Source organism: Oncorhynchus gorbuscha, linkage group LG04 (genome assembly GCF_021184085.1).
Source record: "Oncorhynchus gorbuscha isolate QuinsamMale2020 ecotype Even-year linkage group LG04, OgorEven_v1.0, whole genome shotgun sequence".
Lineage (NCBI taxonomy): Eukaryota > Metazoa > Chordata > Actinopteri > Salmoniformes > Salmonidae > Oncorhynchus > Oncorhynchus gorbuscha.
The window spans coordinates 73,093,650-73,113,914 of record NC_060176.1 but is presented as its reverse complement, the minus strand read 5'-3'; the positions used below and the strand labels follow the sequence as shown (position 1 = coordinate 73,113,914).

The window sequence follows — 20,265 nt, the reverse complement described above, 5'->3', positions numbered from 1 at the left end:
AAACATACAGACAATTGTAAGATCCCTCCGTTGAGCAGTGAATTTCAAACATGGAAAACCTCCCTGGTCTTTGTGGATGAATCTAATGCCTCACAAAAGGCAACTATTGGTAGATGGGTAAGGTAAAAATCTGACATTGAATATCCCTTTGAGCATGGTAAAGTTATTAATTACACTTTGGATGGTGCATCAATACACCCAGTCACTACAAAGATACAGGCGTCCTTCCTAACTCAGCATGCTGAGAGTAAAGAAACCGCTCAGGGACTTCTCCAGGAGGCCAACGGTGACTAAAACAGTTAGTTTTCTCTTATCACAGCCATTAAACTCTGAGGATGGATCAACAACATTTTAGTTACTCCACAATATTAGCCTAATTGAAAGAGTGAAAAGAAGGAAGCTTGTACAGAATACAAATATTCCAAAACATGCATCCTGTTTGCAACAAGGCGCTAAAGTAATAATGCAAAAAAATGTGGCAAAGCAATTAATTTTCTGTCCTAAATAAGAAGTGTTATGTTTGGGGTAAATCCATTACTGAGTACCACACTCCATATTTCCATAGTGGCATAGTAGTAGCTACATCATGTTGGTAGCATAGTGGTAGCTACATCATGTTATGGGTATTCTTGTAATTGTTAAGGACTGGAGAGTTTTTTTAGGAGAAAAAAAAAACTGAATGGAGCCAAGCACAGGCAAAATCCTAGAGGAAAACCTGGTTCAGTCAGTTTTCCAACAAACACTGGAAGATGAATTCACCTTTCAGCAAGACAATAACCTAAAACACAAGGCAAAAATCTACACTCGAGTTGCCTACCAAGAAGACAGTGAATGCTCCTGAGTAGTTGAATTAAGAGTTAAAGTTTTCTACATGAAAATCTATGGCAAGGCCTGAAAGTGGTTGTCTAGCAATGATCAACAACCAATTTGACAGAGCTTGAAGAATTGTAAAAAGAATAAATGGGCAATGTTCAACAATCCAAGTGTGGAAAGCTCTTAGAGACTTACCCCAAAAGACTAATCGCTGCTAAAGGTGCTTCTACAAAGTATTGAACCCCCCCACCCCAATTTCACCTATTTTGTATTCAGACTAACACAACAAAATGTGTTAGTCAATAGGTATGATTACTTTCTGAAGGCACTGTACGTGTTGACTAAATCATATGGATAGTGATGTCATGCTCTGTCTAGCTTAGACAGGAGGGCAGAGCCCTGACACACGTCTCGCACTGACTCTAGATCAGTCCCAGAGTAGTGTCTCAGGAGGGCAGGGCCCTGACACACGTCTCACACTGACTCTAGATCAGTCCCAGAGTAGTGTCTCAGGAGGGCAGAGCCCTGACACACGTCTCGCACTGACTCTAGATCAGTCCCAGAGTAGTGTCTCAGGAGGGCAGGGCCCTGACACACGTCTCGCACTGACTCTAGATCAGTCCCAGAGTAGTGTCTCAGGAGGGCAGGGCCCTGACACACATCTCGCACTGACTCTAGATCAGCCTATGTTTAGCGAGACACACAGCTGCTTTCAACAGCTGCCTGAAACACCCCTTGTACTGTATAACACATTGCACTGCGGGACAGTAGGTAGGATCGGGGAAATTCAACTCATTTCCATTCAGTTCTATTTGCATAGTATTTGTATAGTACTATTGTGTCGCGCAACAAAGACAAGAGGCTACGTTTCCATTTGAGAGTCCAAATCGCTTTATCTAGGATCACTAGAAAACAATGTTTTGTTGTGCTCAACATCACTGGGTTACAGAGGGATTGTAGTTCCATTGGAAACACTTTCTAGAGGAAATCTGGATTACGGACAATTGGTTTGAAGGATAAATATGTTTGTATGAGTCACAAAATAAAACACACACACACACACGCGCACTGGTTGCATGGTTGTATAATAGTCATGTCTCATCGTGCCAGACCTGAAATTACCCGACACGCATAGACCGTGTTTAAGAGAGAAGTAGGCAGTTGTTTAAAGACGAACATCTCTTCAGTTTCAAAGCTGATTTAAACAGCACCCTCATCAACCTGCCACCCACATATCTGGATGCCAGCAAGCTAGGACATCCCCTGGGAAAGTAGGGGGCTAGGGCATCCCCTGGGAAAGTAGGGGGCTAGGGCATCCGCTGGGAAAGTAGGGGGCTAGGGCATCCCCTGGGAAAGTAGGGGGCTAGGGCATCCCCTGGGAAAGTAGTGGGCTAGGGCATCCCCTGGGAAAGTAGGGGGCTAGGGCATCCCCTGGGAAAGGGGGCTATCCCCTGGGAAAGTAGGGGCTAGGGCATCCCCTGGGAAAGTAGGGGGCTGGGCATCCCCTGGGAAAGGGCATCCCCTGGGAAAGTAGGGGGCTAGGGCATCCCCTGGGCATCCCCTTGGAAAGTAGGGGGCTAGGGCATCCCCTGGGAAAGTAGGGGGCTAGGGCATCCCCTGGGAAAGTAGGGGGCATCCCCTGGGAAAGTAGGGAGCTAGGGCATCCCCTGGGAAGGTAGGGGGCTAGGGCATCCCCTGGGAAAGTAGTGGGCTAGGGCATCCCCTGGGAAAGTAGTGGGCTAGGGCATCCCCTGGGAAAGTAGGGGGCTAGGGCATCCCCTGGGAAAGTAGGGGGCAGAGAGGCTGATGCATATGTCTGTATGACATCCATCTCTTTCTGAATGTCTATTGAGCAAGCCCCCATTCTCTCTAGCCTCTCTTCCACCCTACGCCCAGCCATATACACATTCAGTACAGTGAAGAAATACATATTATTCCACTCATCAGGAGTGGGGGATTGACTAACTAAACAAGGAATGAGGACTGGCCTTTGAGTGTTAGCTTCATTTATAGATGGGTTCAATCTTATCTCCAGGATACATCCCACCGTGGGAATCTGGTGTGTAACCGTGAGTAAGCACAGCTAGAGACGTGTGTGTGTGTGTGTGTGTGTGTGTGTGTGTGTGTGTGTGTGTGTGTGTGTGTGTGTGTGTGTGTGTGTGTGTGTGTGTGTGTGTGTGTGTGTGTGTGTGAGAGATAAGTAGCAATGACACTTTAAGCTCTCAGTGACTCAGACATTGGGATAACTGGGCATTTCCATGTAAAAGAACCCATGAGCACCAACATGCGAAGTTCATAAGAGTATATCAAATTGGATGTCAAATGAAAGCTAAGTGCCTATATTTTTGGGAAATGAAGTCAGATACATTTCCAAAACATTTTTCATCTTAAATAGTTGGCATAAGTAAAGTCTGATTTCTGGATTTTTAAAAAATCTAGAAATACATGAAAACACAATAATGTAAGGTAAAGACCCATGACAACAAAATATCAACACTTTCATTTAGTTTGAGAAATTGTTTACCTTCTGTAAACACTGCCTTGTGGCTTGTATTTCTAATACCAAAAACTCATATATCTTGAAGATATTTTCTAATTTCTCTCCCTCACGAGGAGGAAGGATCATGAAAGTTCACAGAATTAACAAGTAATGGTAGACCTATCATATTAGTTATAGTGATTTTACTCATATCAACTTTGTTTATGAATTAAGTGATTCAAACTCATAATTCTGTTACCAAATTGGTAACGGAATTACTAACAAAAATCATTAACGGAAATCATTAACGGAATACTGCAACTGAATTGGCTTCAATGGGAAATCATAATAGTCATGAACCACAGTTGGGTCACCTGCTACTGTCCTTCCTTCCACCAGCATACCGTTATTTTCAGCTCATAACGGTTTTATATCTCCTTCTTTCATCTGGTGGTCAAACCATGAGTGTTAACACAGTCTGAACAACCCCTCACTCTCTCCAGTTAATGTCACCTCTCCCAGCTCTCTCTGACACCTACCCATGAGCCCCCGCTCTTTCCATTTCTGTAACCAGCATCCTCACCCACTGATCGACACCGAACGTCTACGGACGTTGAAAAGTAGTTGAAATTTGGTCAGTCCACCCTGGCCTTGATGTTAACAACTGACTGGAACAAATCTGAACCTATCATAGACATATGTTTCACAAGTTTGGATAGCACAGTAGAGTACAGTACTGTGAGCAGAGCACAATATAGTAAAGTACTGAGTACAGTACAGTGAGCAGAGCACAATATAGTAAAGTACTGAGTACAGTACAGTGAGTAGAGCACAGTATTGTTCAATACAACATAGTAATACAGTACAATACGGTAAAGAAAAGAGTTTAATACAGTATATTGTCCTCTGTTGTAATGTTATGTGCGTTATTATACTGTACTCTGCGATGTCAAAGAACAACATTTGTATTATGTATTTCTGTGTAGTACAGATCAGGGACCCATGATGTCATTCCTTTACTGGGTGGAAATCTACTTAACTTACTGTAGTTTAATAACCAAACTCAATGTGTCATGTCATAGCTGACACCCATTTCTTTCTGCATTCATCTCTGAACCTTAATTCGGAGCTGATATTTAAGAGTTTTTGGAAAAGGTGGTCGCATAAAAACCCTGAGGGAGATTTTACTCTAATTCCATCACCAAAGTTGGCATCTGCACAGGTCTTCCACTAAATTCGTTTTTGTAAATGTTTCTGTGGAAATTGTTCAAAGTAGTCCTGGTTGTTTATTAAACTTTGAAATCAATTGTTTGTTTGGCATACATTTTAAAGTGAAAATAAAAAAACTGAGTCTAAAGCGTAATTACGTTACCATGGAAATGCCCAACGGGAAATAGCAGCCAGATAGTTAGCGGTCGTTTAGGTTCACTCATGTCTGACTGTGACCAGTGCACACGCCTTGGTTGGCCAATGCCACACACACACACACACACACACACACACACACACACACACACACACACACACACACACACACACACACACACACACACACACACACACACACACACACACACACACACACACACACACACACACACACACAGGTTTGAGTCCTCTACCAGGTAAGCTTAAACACTGGCACCCTTAAGGAGCTGAGCCTGTGGAACCGATAGCAGGCCTCCAATACAGGTTTGAGTCCTCTCACACAACATCAAAGGCCTTACTGTGACAGACAGTAAGGACAGGAAAGGGGGGTGACTCAGTGGATTGTTTAATGGCTTAGAACAGCTGCATTATAGCATTACATTCCCATACCCTCTAATCCACTGGCTGGGGATACACAGTTTAATACAGTATTCATTCAAACAGGTTAAACAACATCATAGGGAAATAATAAGCTAAAGAAGAGTGGAAGAGGAGAGGGAACTGGAGGGTTGCCAAAGGTACAGGGCTTGTTCATTCAAGCATTTAATTCAACCATTAGGTCCTTAATAATACTCCTATATAGCCAACAACTTAATTATGAGTTCTCTCCCTACTACCTAGACTTTTGGTGACAAAGGTCAGTGGCATTTCTTGTTCTTCCATTGTGAGAGTCAAAGTGTGTGAACTGAATACTTTGACAGATCAACAAGGAGTTGTCCTTGCCTGTTGCTAACAAGACGTCCTTTCAACAACATCTCCCTTGGAACAGGGAGTGTGTGAGTGAGTGTGTCATGCTGGACTCAGACCAAAGTGTGTGTGTGGGAACACCAAACACCACAGCTCACAGGATACACCACAGCTCACAGGATACACCACAGCTCACAGGATACACCACAGCTCACAGGATACACCACAGCTCACAGGATACACCACAGCTCACAGGATACACCACAGCTCACAGGATACACCACAGCTCACAGGATACACCACAGCTCACAGGATACACCACAGCTCACAGGATACACCACAGCTCACAGGATACACCACAGCTCACAGGATACACCACAGCCCACAGGATACACCACAGCCCACAGGATACACCACAGCTCACAGGATACACCACAGCTCACAGGATACACCACAGCTCACAGGATACACCACAGCTCACAGGATACACCACAGCTCACAGGATACACCACAGCTCACACCACAGCTCACAGGATACACCACAGCTCACAGGATACACCACAGCTCACAGATTGCACAATCTTCCTTGGACTGGCTGTGATCTTTTTTAACACAATATAATACAAATTACACCAAATCACTGCAACTTCTCACAAACATCTCATCTTTACTTTGGAAGGGAACATCTCACATGTTTTTTTGAAAACACTATCACACAACATCAAAAAAATTAACACGGTTATTTTGGAACGTTTGGGAAGGATTCAAATGTGTACCTTATCACCATCCAAATCAGCAGTGGTCAAATCTTTGCAATGAGTCAGAACTAATTGTAAAAATGCTCCCCCACCCACTGTCAACACACAGTCTGCCAAGAGCAGTGGGGAGAACAAGGTGTGTCTGACAGTGTTCCAAGTCACCAGGACCCAGAGATGGTTAGATACAGCCCACACCCAACTCTGATGATGAATAGGAGTCACACTCCTATTGAGCTCAATGTGAATCCTATGAGCTAATGTGCAGAGCAAGAGCTGTAAACTTTCAGTCTGATAAAACATTTGTAGAGCCTCACTGCTTATATTCCTCTCTGTTTTCATATGGTTTACTGGATTGGTACAACAATACTCAGTCTATGTGGCAGGCCTTAAACACTTCTGCCCATGCATGTTGCCTGCCTGACAAAAGTACACAAAAAAGAAAACTGTTAAACTACGGCAGAGAAATGACATTCCAATCTTGAAATGTTCCTCAGGTCCCCAGTCCCCAGTCCCCAGTCCTGTTGGATGGACAGTAAATGACCGTGTGTCTGCCTTTGACCACCATTAGGAGCACGGCTACTGACTGAGTTATTTTCTGGAGTCATGAAAAGTGAGAAAGGGGGATTTTTCAGCCCTCCATCTACTGTAGCTAAAAGAATCCGTAGCTGTACTTTTATGAAAGTTACCTGTAAGGTTACAAAGCAGAACACAGTGTATGAGATAACACAGTGTACGTTTGACAGCTTACTTCAACAATTTCCATAAGCAACCTTGTACATCACCATGTGTGTCTTTGGACATACAGTAAATATCTGGTTTGAAAACTGAACGCAGTAGGACGTATGTTGATGTAATTCAGACTACTGCTCCACACACACTCCACATACTGCAGATTGGAGGCTGTGTGAGAAACAGTCTAAAGTCATTAAAGGGAACTCGGAGAGACCTCTGGAGCGGTGTTGTTGAATAGTCAGCCTCCCTATTCCTAGAGGCCTTACCTCACAGGGGCTGTTTCCCATTCACAAGGACATTAGATAACACAGTGGGATCTCAAGACCAACATGGTGTAAGTGTGGGAGGACAGGCTATAGAACAGCCCTCTCGTATACCTCCTACTATGTCTCTCTCTCACACAGGAACTTTGATGTCATTGCAACACCCACTTCACAATTCAGTCCAGCCAGACAGTTTGCAGAGAGTGTTATTCAGCCTTTTAGAGTGGGTTTCCTCTCTGTGTGTGTGTGTATGAGAGAGAGACAGAGAAAGAGAGAGAAAAAGAGAAAGAGAGAAAAAGAGAGAGAGAAAGAGAAAGAAAGAAAGAGAAAACAATGTTTATGCAGGATGGATAAGTCACCATGACGACGAAGCTTCCAAGTCATGACACGATGAGAGGCGAAAACACCAAGCTGAGTGTCAGGTTCACTTCCATGATCCTGCTTCTGCACGTTTCTCTGTCTGGCTACTCTTTGTTGGAGGGATACTTTTTAATAAAAATATCTGAGAAACCACTCATGTCAGCTGAGACTGTCCAGAGAGTAATATGGACAACATTTGAGTTAGTTGTAAGATGTTTCTTAATCAATAGAGCAGCTATTATGCATTCATTGATTATCAACATCTTCATATGACACGTTTACTACATAGGACCTATAACAGTTTGTTGGAATGTACAGCAACTAGGTTACATAACCTTGGATGTTTGATAGATGGGTGGTTAACCACACAAGTCATGACATCACCATGGCGACATATCTTTATTATCTCTAATTGTGTGGGATCACGTCAACAGAACCGAGAGAACACACACATTAAGAAGTTCAGCAGAGAAGATCATTTGATGTTATGTGGATGGTGGTGGAAAACACTGTCTCAGGCACCTCTCCAGAAAATCCCATAAGTGCTCAATTGTGTTGAGATCTGGTGAATGAGACACACACACACACACTTTAAACTCCCTATGCCCCTTTGAGACCTCTCGTTCAAAGTCACCGAGATATCTTCTTCTAGCCATGGTAGACAAAATAATGTGCAACTGAGCATTTGTATACATGACCCTAAGCATGATGGCATGTTAATTGCTGAATTAACTCCGGAACCACACGTGTATTGCAGCACCTGCTTTCAATATACATTATATCCCTCATTTACTGAAGGGTTTCCATTACTTTGTCCAACTTTGATAACCTCTACATAGTGGTAAATTACACAAATATCACCATATAGGCAGAAACCTGAGCTGAGCACAAAGCATAAAGTCAAAGAGCCCTGGAGAATAGCTGAGACACTGCACACCAGGCCAGCAGCAGAGCGCAAGACAGGTGTTTATAGAGTCCAACCATGTGCCACACAGGTAGATAGCCAGATAGGTGTAATTATGGCCCACAATGGCCCACAATTGGGCAGGCAGGAGTGAAGGGCACTGTGTCCTACCTGGGACTCTGGTAGACAGCAGGCGGTGGATAGCTAGCTGGAACACCGGTAGACAGTGTACTTCAACCCCATAAAACTCAGATAATAGTTTATTTCCCTTTTGGCCCACATTTTAATGGCATCAACAATCAGGAGAAATCTGTCACGCAAGCATGAAGATGGCATGCTGGAGGGGGGGGGGCGTTCATGCAGGAACCAATGGGAAGCTCAAAGGGTGGGCGTTCCTGCAGATGCAAGAATGCCCACATGCAGAAACGCCTTGTATTGCAGGCCGCAATACACACACTTCTGAACAGTTTGGCACACGAACTAATGCCCTACACACCTGCCTGTCCTCCTGTGTTGGTCGTGAGGTAGGCTACCTACACTAACTGAGCCATCTGAATTGCCCTGATTATAACTGTCGGTCTGCCACTATACATAGCCTACAGACACACCTACAGCACCGTTTTAGATTGTCCTTTGACCACCTCCATAACATTTGCAGTGCTGGAACCAAAATTAAATCAAACTTGAATTACACAACACCCTCTTCTTTTAAACGCGAAAACACGCAGGGCAGAATGAAGGAGTAGGCTATTTTTAAACCATCCAAATATTATTTAGAAACGTTCTTATGACAGTTAAAAGTGACATGAAATTCTGAAAAGAGCAATGCTCACTAAATAGAACATGCAAAGACATTCAGGCACTTGGCAGGAAATAAAGAGCTTTACCAGTTGGTTGATGAGCGGGGGTTGAGAATGTCCTCTTTGGCCGTAAGCAGTGACAGGCTGTAGGTATCGAGGTTAATCGCTCGCATAGTGATGCAGAACTTTTTCACAATCCAGCCCCGAAGATTTCTTCACTTAACCAATTGCACTAGAAACTTATCCGCATAAACGGTCACACTGAAACACTGACGCGCATTCACGGCCAGGAGGACGATCTGTAGGCTTATCTCATGCAAAATAGTGGAAGTACCAAGTGGAGAAGAAGGTGAAGGTCCGCAAGCAGGCTATGTAGGGCAGCGTTCAGTGCATAAAAACGTAATAGAACGTTCAATTGAACGGAAACGGTGCTGTAGCCTGGTGAACGACCAGTTGAAAAATAGGGTTGTGGCTTCAAAATGCACCTCTAGCTTTTAAATAAGTCAGTCTTCAAGCCACACCCTGGCACACCCACAAAACGGAGCAAACTGTACCTCAAAGTCTCTTCAAGAACGTACAAACACTTTTGGGGAAACACACACACACCACAGGAGGTTGGTGGAACCCTAATTATGGAGGACAGGCTCGTTGTAATGACCGGAGTAAGTGAAATGGTGTCAATCAAATACATGGTTTCCAGGTGTTTGATGCCATTCCATCTGCACCATTACGGCCATGATTATCAGCTGTTCTCCCATCAGCAGCCTCCTGTGACACACACACACACACACACACACATAATAACGTTTTTTTTTAAAACTACACATACACACAGACTGCCTAGTTGGGGCTGTTACAGACTTTCTTCAGTCAGATGTAAATACGTGTTCACCAAAAGCCCCACCAGATGAATGGGGGGACATCTCAGTTCCATTCTAGCTGTCCTGGTCCTCACAACATTATTTCCTCCTTCATTCCACACTTTCATAATAAGGTGGAAATTATATATTTTCACCATTAACTAGCTTTATGTGCATATAACCAAATAGTTATTTTGAGAGCCATTTGTGTACATCAACATCTCTCACTTTCAGTAAGCTAATACCATCCAGAAACAATGGCGACACAACACAGCTGAGGGTGTATCTGGCATGATGGTCTGCGTCAGGTTCAAGAAAAGCCACAGGAAAACAAAACACTTTATATTGGCACTGGAAGGGAGGGGCGGTTTAGAGGGGGCAAACGAGAGGGGGGGGGGCAGCTATAGAACTGTCACTCTCGCTTTGTCCCACCAGCCCTTTGAATTGGCCCCTAGCAACCCTTGGCAGCTCTCAGAGAATCAATGTACAGTGAGGGCCATCTCCATCGAGACTCTTGAAGAATCAGAGGGACCAATTTCATGGGAACTGCGTCTGAGGCAGCCAGCATGTTAAAAAAATGCAGTTCTCTGGTATTTGAGTGCTGATCAGGGTAGGGGGGGTATGCATAGCGCTTATGTAGGTTTCTCATTCTGTAATCATTCAGTCCAGATGTATCATTTGATATAATCTTTGTTTCTGGTGTGTCAATACAGAGTTTCCCCAGTCTTCAGAGATTCGGACAGAGACCAAAGGCCCATTTAATATCTGCTCATCAGACTCACAAAGACTCAGTGTCTGTCTGGCATATGAAATCATAACCATAAACACTACCTTAATAAATAATAAGGAGGAACTATGCTTTCTCCAGCTTCCTCGTTTAAGTCCAATTGCCTTAATCTGACACAACTCTCTTACTGCACCAGCGGAGGCTGGTGGGAGGAGCTATAACAGGATGGGCTCATTGTAATGGCTGGAATGGAATGAATGGAACAGAGTCAAACGTGGATTCTAAATGTTTGTTATGTTTGATACTGCTCCATTTATTCCATTCCAGCCATTACAATGAACCTGTACTCCTATAGCTCCTCCGACCAGCCTCCACTGAACTGCATGTAGTGCTACTTCCCCCACATCCCCATATCCCCAAGCCTCTATTATTCATACAACTTCCTGTCATTAGGGGCTTCTCTTTGCCCTGGCCGGGGTTCCTGGCCGGACATGATTTGTTGTGCTGTTATGCTTCATTTCAGACGACTCCGGCACTTCCTCCGTTCGGGTGCAGTGGCAGGCAGCTGCTGTTGGATGGGGCTCTTCGTGGGCAAAGGGGGAGGTGAGATATAGAGGGGGGCTGGTTGGGGGAGGGCATTCATCTTACTGAAACTCTTTCTCTCTCTAAATGTTCTCAGTAGGAGTTGTCTGTTGACTGTTGGTTGTTTGGCCTGAAATAGCCTAAACAAACTCAGTGTGGGTGACAGTGTTGAGGTGAGTATCCGAAAGGCAACATCCTCTCACAGATCTCTTGATTGTGTGTCTAGATGGTTATTATTGGTCACTATGTATAGCTATTGCTAGACATAGTAGCCCTCTATCATGATTACAAGCATGGTTATAAGCATGGTTGATTGCACAGTACATTGGTGCATGGTGATGTTTCCTCGCAGTAGATAAGCAAAAAGGTATTCAAACCAAAATCAAATCAAATCAATTTGTATTTATCATATCGCCAAATACAGCAGGTGTGGACAGTACAGTGAAATGTGGGGCGGCAGGTAGCCTAGTGGTTAAAGCATTGGGCCAATAACCGGAAGGTTGCTAGATCAATTCCCTGTTTAAACAAGTTTAGTTTAGCTAATAAAATGAAAACATTAATTCAAACTACTTTTGGGTACCTTGTTAACATTACAACATGACATCCATGTCTTAAATATTGCTACGTTTCGGAAATGTCAAAGAAAACGTGTCATCTTCTGGACACATTAGAGTTACTTTCCTTACAGATCAGGAAGTCAGCTAATTTCCACTCCATTCATATGAAATCCATTTGATTCATACACTGGTTTGTCTGGCTGTCATGTTTATATTTCAACCTGCCCTTCCCTCATCAACACTGAAATAATATGATTCTGCTCTATCTCACATAGCTCACATGTATCTATTGTAGGTCCTAGGTCCATCAATGAATAATGTGGAACCAATAAATACCATCAAAGGAAACCTTACAATAATGAACACCTTGTGAAACAGATGTGAAAACCAATCTGGCAATATTTTTTTTTGTAACAGTATTTTTATTGGAATTTCACACTTTTCACCCATATTAAGAGATGCAACAACAGAGACAAGGCACAAAGAAGAAAAACAAGAAAAACAGCACCCACTTACAAATACAGTGCCTTGCGAAAGTATTCGGCCACCTTGAACTTTGCGACCTTTTGCCACATTTCAGGCTTCAAACATAAAGATATAAAACTGTATTTTTTTGTGAAGAATCAACAACAAGTGGGACACAATCATGAAGTGGAACGACATTTATTGGATATTTCAAACTTTTTTAACAAATCAAAAAACGAAAAATTGGGCTTGCAAAATTATTCAGCCCCCTTAAGTTAATACTTTGTAGCGCCACCTTTTGCTGCGATTACAGCTGTAAGTCGCTTGGGGTATGTCTCTATCAGTTTTGCACATCGAGAGACTGAACTTTTTTCCCATTCCTCCTTGCAAAACAGCTCGAGCTCAGTGAGGTTGGATGGAGAGCATTTGTGAACAGCAGTTTTCAGTTCTTTCCACAGATTCTCGATTGGATTCAGGTCTGGACTTTGACTTGGCCATTCTAACACTTGGAAATGTTTATTTTTGAACCATTCCATTGTAGATTTTGCTTTATGTTTTGGATCATTGTCTTGTTGGAAGACAAATCTCCGTCCCAGTCTCAGGTCTTTTGCAGACTCCATCAGGTTTTCTTCCAGAAGGGTTGTGTATTTGGCTCCATCCATCTTCCCATCAATTTGAACCATCTTCCCTGTCCCTGCTGAAGCAGGCCCAAACCATGATGCTGCCACCACCATGTTTGACAGTGGGGATGATGTGTTCAGGGTGATGAGCTGTGTTGCTTTTACGCCAAACATAACGTTTTGCATTGTTGCCAAAAAGTTCAATTTTGGTTTCATCTGACCAGAGCAACTTCTTCCACATGTTTGGTGTGTCTCCCAGGTGGCTTGTGGCAAACTTTAAACAACACTTTTTATGGATATCTTTAAGAAATGGCTTTCTTCTTGCCACTCTTCCATTATGGCCAGATTTGTGCAATATACGACTGATTGTTGTCCTATGGACAGAGTCTCACACCTCAGCTGTAGATCTTTGCAGTTCATCCAGAGTGATCATGGGCCTCTTGGCTGCATCTCTGATCAGTCTTCTCCTTGTATGAGCTGAAAGTTTAGAGGGACGGCCAGGTCTTGGTAGACTTGCAGTGGTCTGATACTCCTTCCATTTCAATATTCTCGCTTGCACAGTGCTCCTTGGGATGTTTAAAGCTTGGGAAATATTTTTGTATCCAAATCCGGCTTTAAACTTCTTCACAACAGTATCTCGGACCTGCCTGGTGTGTTCCTTGTTCTTCATGATGCTCTCTGCGCTTTTAACGGACCTCTGAGACTATCACAGTGCAGGTGCATTTATACGGAGACTTGATTACACACAGTTGGATTGTATTTATCATCATTAGTCATTTAGGTCAACATTGGATCATTCAGAGATCCTCACTGAACTTCTGGAGAGAGTTTGCTGCACTGAAAGTAAAGGGGCTGAATAATTTTGCACGCCCAATTTTTCAGTTTTTGATTTGTTAAAAGAGTTTGAAATATCCAATAAATGTCGTTCCACTTCATGATTGTGTCCCACTTGTTGTTGATTCTTCACAAAAAAAATACAGTTTTATATCTTTATGTTTGAAGCCTGAAATGTGGCAAAAGGTCGCAAAGTTCAAGGGGGCTGAATACTTTCACAAGGCACTGTATATATATATACACACACACACACACACACACACACACACACACACACACACACACACACACACACACACACACACACACACACACACACACACACACACACACACACACACACACACACACACACACACACACACACACACACACACACACACACACACACACACACACACACACACACACACACACACACACACACACATATACATACATACACTCATGCATATACACACATATATGCGTATGCACACACACATACACACCCATACATACGTACACCATTTTCCTCTTCCCGCTCGGTGCTTCTCTCACCCCATCACCATCATTGCGTCTCTCAATACATACATTTTAAACAAACTTACAAACAGAAATTAAACAAAAAAGCTCAGTTTAAACCAAAAGGTTAGGTTCCACACATGGAACGTACAGTGTAGTTCTGAAATATATAGATCCCCGCCATTCTACGAGAATCCTTGCAGCATAATAGCTGATACCTCAGGTTCTAGGTCATTTAGATAAGGTTCCCATACTTTGTAGAACTGGTCTGTTTTAGAATGCAATGTACATGTCAGATATTCCAGAGGCACCCATTCAAATAGTATCTTATGCCAATCTTTAATAGAAATAACCTTATCACTAAGGTAAGGTAAGGATGTTGGTAAGGTAAGGATGTTGTAAAGCCTCATTTTACCCACAGAAGTAACATGCCTTCTAGGGAGACCTAACAGTAAAGAAACTGGGTCCAATTCTAGATCAACCCCTAGGATATTTTCAATTTCTTGCAGAACACCAGACCAGTATCTTTGTATTTTGGTACATGACCATAAACAATGTTTTAGGGTGCCTGTATCAGTTTTGCATTTAAGACACTGAGGGGAAGAGGAAGTGGGGCTAAAAGCATGTCTGCGATTTGGGGATATATGTAATCTGTGTATTATTCTTAATTGGATTGCTCTAGTATGAATACATATAGATATATTGTTTTTGCATATCTCCAAATGTCCTCCCACATCTCTTTGTCAATAGTAACAGACAATTCTTTCTCCCACACTTGTTTCACCCTCTGTGTGTTGACAGCAGAAAAGGACCTTAAAGTATCATAAAACAGACTTACAGACATTTTCCTTTGTGGGAAAAAAAGCATCCTTTCAATGACAGACACATCAGGGTTACCAATTAAGGTGGTGCTCTTCAGAATATAATGTCTTACTTGTAGGAAGCGGAAAAAGTCCTGCTTTGGGAGTCAATATTTCTTGACCATCTGCTCAAATGACAGCAAAATCTTATCAGCAAATAAGTCATTTAGCCTGCGTATGCCCTTATTAAGCCAAAAGTTAAAGCCAGCATCCAGCAATCCTGGACTGAAATCTGGGTTGTTAAGAATTGGGGTAAGAGCAGAGGTTAGTTTGGACCTTCCCAGGAAGCGGTGAACTGACCTCCATACTTTGAGTGTGTTAAGTGTAACAGGATTATTGCAGTGATCTTCTACAGACTTGAAACTTCTGAAAAATAAAAGATCCTGTAAGGGGTATTTTGAAAGAGAAGTCTCAATGTCTAACCAAATAGAGGAGTCATCATTTGTGATCCAGTCAGAAATATAACAAAGGTGGGCACACCATTGATAGAACCGGATATTGGACAGGTCCAAGCCGCCCATAGAACTTGGCAGCTGCAATATTACCATCTTAAGTCTTGGCTTGCGTTTACTCCATATAAAGGAACTTAGCCATCCATTTACATCCTTCATTACCTTATTGGAGAGTAATACTGGGATCATTTGGATTGGGTAAAGTAGTCTAGGTAAAATGTTCATTTTTAAGAGGGATATTCTACCCAACCAAGAAATCGGGAGAGAGTTCCAGCGCTCCAGATCCTGTCTTATTGTATCAATCAAGGGAACAAAAATGGCTTTGTACATTTGCTGGAATTTAGGAGTTACAAATATACCCAGATACATGAAACCTGAGGGAGACCATTTAAAAGGGAAGGAGGGAGAAGTATTAGGTACAGATTGTAGGCTACCAAGTGGCAGAGCCTCTGATTTAGTTAGGTTAATCTTGTAGCCTGAGAATTCACTGAATAATTCAATAATATTAATAAGAGATGTAATTGAAGTCTCGGGACTAGAGATTAATATCAGGACATCATCAGCATACAAGCTTGTTTTATGGTGAACATCACCAATGAGCAGCCCCTGTATAGCAGCCGTTACCCTGATGGCCTCGGCCAGTGGTTCCATAACGAGTGCAAATAGGAGAGGGGATAAAGGACAGCCCTGTCTGGTACCTCTGTGTATAGAGAAGCTATTTGAGCTTAGCCCATTAGTAAGGACAGCAGCCTGAGGATCATCATATAAAACGTTCACCCATTTTATAAAGTTGTCACCCAGACCAAATTTATTTAGAGCAAAGAATAGGTAAGACCACTCCACACGATCAAATGCTGTCTCAGCATCTAGGGAGAGCACAAGACCATCCACAGCACTTTGTTGGTAGGCTTGAATTACATTAAGAAGCCGCCTGACATTGTTGCATGACTTACGGCCCTTAATGAAGCCAGTTTGGTCTCCTTTCACAATTAGTGGCAGTGAGTCCTCTAATCTTGTGGCTAGAATTTTAGAAAGCAATTTTCTATCCACATTCAGAAGGGAAATTGGTCTGTACGAGGAACAAGACTCTGGACATTTTCCCTTTTTGAGAATAAGTGAAAAATCGACAAACAGTTGGCTTCTCTCAGCGTTTGAGGGAGTTGGTCATTTGAAAATGAGTGGTTAAACATATCACGCAATGGCTCAAGGATCAGGCCATGGAACTCTTTATAGAACTCACTACAAAACCCGTCTGGTCCTGGGGCCTTACCATTTTGCAGATTCTTTATTGCGAACATTATCTCTTCCTTGGTAATCTGGCAATATTTAAGATTTTAATACATAAATACATAACAATTGTTTTGCGCACTCTCATGGCAATCATAGATTACAATCCTGAATTCTGGTGTGTGGAATATAGAGGAAGGGATTTGAATTGGGACACTAACTGATCATGTGCCATGGGGAAACAACTTTGATGGGCTTCAACTCCGTCGCTACAGTCTTCGCCCTCTCAGGCACAGGGTAGACACTGACCTTTAGCACAAAGTGACAAATTGAAACATTGTGTGCTATCTGATATGACATTCATTGAAGTCATAATAATTTCAGATATAATAGAATGTGATTGATAAACAAAAGGAAGGTTATTTCACTTGCCCAGCTGTCCACCTCCTTGACTGTTCCCCAGCTGTCCACCTCCTTGACAGTTCCCCAGCTGTCCACCTCCTTGACAATTCCCCAGCTGTCCACCTCCTTGACAATTCCCCAGCTGTCCACCTCCTTGACAGTTCCCCAGCTGTCCACCTCCTTGACAGTTCCCCAGCTGTCCACCTCCTTGACAGTTCCCCAGCTGTCCACCTCCTTGACAGTTCCCCAGCTGTCCACCTCCTTGACAGTTCCCCAGCTGTCCACCTCCTTGACAGTTCCCCAGCTGTCCACCTCCTTGACAATTCCCCAGCTGTCCACCTCCTTGACAGTTCCGCAGCTGTCCACCTCCTTGACAGTTCCCCAGCTGTCCACCTCCTTGACAGTTCCCCAGCTGTCCACCTCCTTGACAGTTCCCCAGCTGTCCACCTCCTTGACAGTTCCCCAGCTGTCCACCTCCTTGACAGTTCCCCAGCTGTCCTCCTTGTCAGTTCCCCAGCTGTCCACCTCCTTGACAGTTCCCCAGCTGTCCACCTCCTTGACAATTCCCCAGCTGTCCACCTCCTTGAGAGTTCCGCAGCTGTCCACCTCCTTGACAGTTCCCCAGCTGTCCACCTCCTTGACAGTTCCCCAGCTGTCCACCTCCTTGACAGTTCCCCAGCTGTCCACCTCCTTGACAGTTCCCCAGCTGTCCACCTCCTTGACAGTTCCCCAGCTGTCCACCTCCTTGACAAGCTGTCCACCCTTGAGTTCTGTCCACCTCCTTGACCTCCTTGAGTTCCCCAGCTGTCCACCTCCTTGACAGTTCCCCAGCTGTCCACCTCCTTGACAGTTCCCCAGCTTCCACCCCAGCTGTCCACCTCCTTGACAGTTCCCCAGCTGTCCACCTCCTCCTGACAGTTCCCCAGCTGTCCACCTCCTTGACAGTTCCCCAGCTTCCCCTCCTTGAGTTCTGTCCACCTCCTTGACAGTTCCCCAGCTGTCCACCTCCTTGACCCAGTTCCCCAGCTCCACCTCCTTGACAGTTCCCCAGCTGTCCACCTCCTTGACAGTTCCCCAGCTGTCCACCTCCTTGTCAGTTCCCCAGCTGTCCACCTCCTTGACAGTTCCCCAGCTGTCCACCCCCTCTCCCCTCACAAAAAAAACACACACAATACCACAATTGGTTAGGAGCCCATCTCCTCCCGTGCCAGCCATCTCCTCCTGCACCATTATGTATCTTCAGCTATACAAAGAAGTTGTATAATGAATATATTGTATATTATGAGTGTGCCCAGCTGCCATACTTCACTTGGCTAGGTCATTCTAGAGGGAGACATTTTATTTCTATCTTCCTCAAAATAATATTTTATAATAATGATTTTTAATGTAGGAGTTTTTGGTGTCTGGGTCAGATGCAGGCTTGTGTGACAGCCAGTTGTATGTGTTCGGACCTAATGTTGTATGTGTTCGGACTAGGCTACACTGGGGCGGCAGCGTAGCCTAGTGGTTAGAGTGTTGGACTAGTAACTGGAAGGTTGCGAGTTCAAACCCCTGAGCTGACAAGGTACAAATCTGTCATTCTGCCCCTGAACAGGCAGCTGTTCCCAGGCCGTCATTGAAAATAAGAATGTGTTCTTAACTGACTTGCCTGGTTAAATAAAGGTAAAAAATAAATAAAAAATGTGTGGGATTAGATGGCAATGGGCAGCAGAGATGTGTTTGGGTTTAGAGGTTACAGTTTGACTCATGCCCCTCTGTGATAGTTACTCGTTACGATAGTTTGTTTTTCATTACTCTCATTTCCGTGGCTTTTAGACAGCATGCCTTTTGGCCGTTCCACCTCAAAAAGCACCAGAAAGAGGACTTTGACATGCACCATCTCAGATTGTTCTGAAATCGTTTATGTAGTTAGACACAGATAATATAATTATTCCTTCAACATTATTTTGTTTAAAGTCCATTTAAAATTAAGCTAGTCGATTCCACCCAAATTTGCCATTTAAATTCATATAATATTAAATAAATATATTCCCCGACATCTGATTTGTACCAAACCTCTTCATAACATTGATTAAGACGTAAGGAATTTAAATAAATGGACCCTCAAACCCAACACCAAGTCCACCTCAACAGCCAGTATACAGTATCAGTTCTCTATGTCTGTAGAATAAAGCTGTGAGTAGGAGTATTGTTTCTTCATGCTATGTCATGTATTCTCAGTGAATTTGGTGATGGTTATTTTCCCCTGTTCAGAGAAATGTTTTATTGAAGTTGTTAGGTCTTACCAGGTACTGACCCCTAAAAGACCCCCGCCCTCTCTCAATGTTAATTCAAGACTCAAGCTTAAAATAATAATGATTTATAAATGTAGAGTGAAGAGTTGAATGTTAGAACAATGTATTGGCCCAAATACATCTCAAGGAAAAATGATATGAAAACAAAAACAGCATTCAGGACTACTCATTCCACATTTCATTCTTTCACTAGTTTTTTCTTTCTTCAGTGCACCTTCTATTGCAGTGATGTCTCTACATCCCAAATGATGTTGGCGACCAGTTGCAGTGATTGGTGCCTTAATGCGGCAGATTATGCTTGTTTTTGGTACAGAGCATGTGTCCTCTCTGTTTGGCCCAAAAAATTATCTTGATGGATAACTTGAGTCTATGTTTTCATCATCGGCAATTTCAATATGGTACTCATCATCATAGCAGGTGTTGAATGCCTGAGAATGATTCATTCATCTGATTTGCCTATAGCAATATTTACCTTGGAGGATAGATAATGCGGCTAACCCTGCAACGTTCAAAGGTAGGCACATTCCGGTGAGTAGTACCTTTACAAGACAATTAAACATGACAATGTCCTGGGAAAGGCTGTTCCATAAGCAGACCATTAAGCATTCCAGACATAGCTCACACTGAACACACACCCACACCCACAAACACATACAC

General features: G+C 43.3%; 1 protein-coding gene across 1 annotated transcript in view; it reads right to left on the bottom strand.

The window, feature by feature from the left end:
* Nucleotides 1–9,779, bottom strand: part of si:dkey-40c11.2 (drebrin) — a 48,765-nt gene extending 38,986 nt beyond the window's left edge. Inside the window, exon 1 of the mRNA XM_046348018.1 lies at nucleotides 9,312–9,779. Coding sequence (XP_046203974.1) covers nucleotides 9,312–9,397 — 86 coding nt within the window. The 5' untranslated portion in view covers nucleotides 9,398–9,779. The remainder of the gene's footprint in view (nucleotides 1–9,311) is intronic.
* Between the last annotated feature and the right edge of the window lie 10,486 nt (nucleotides 9,780–20,265).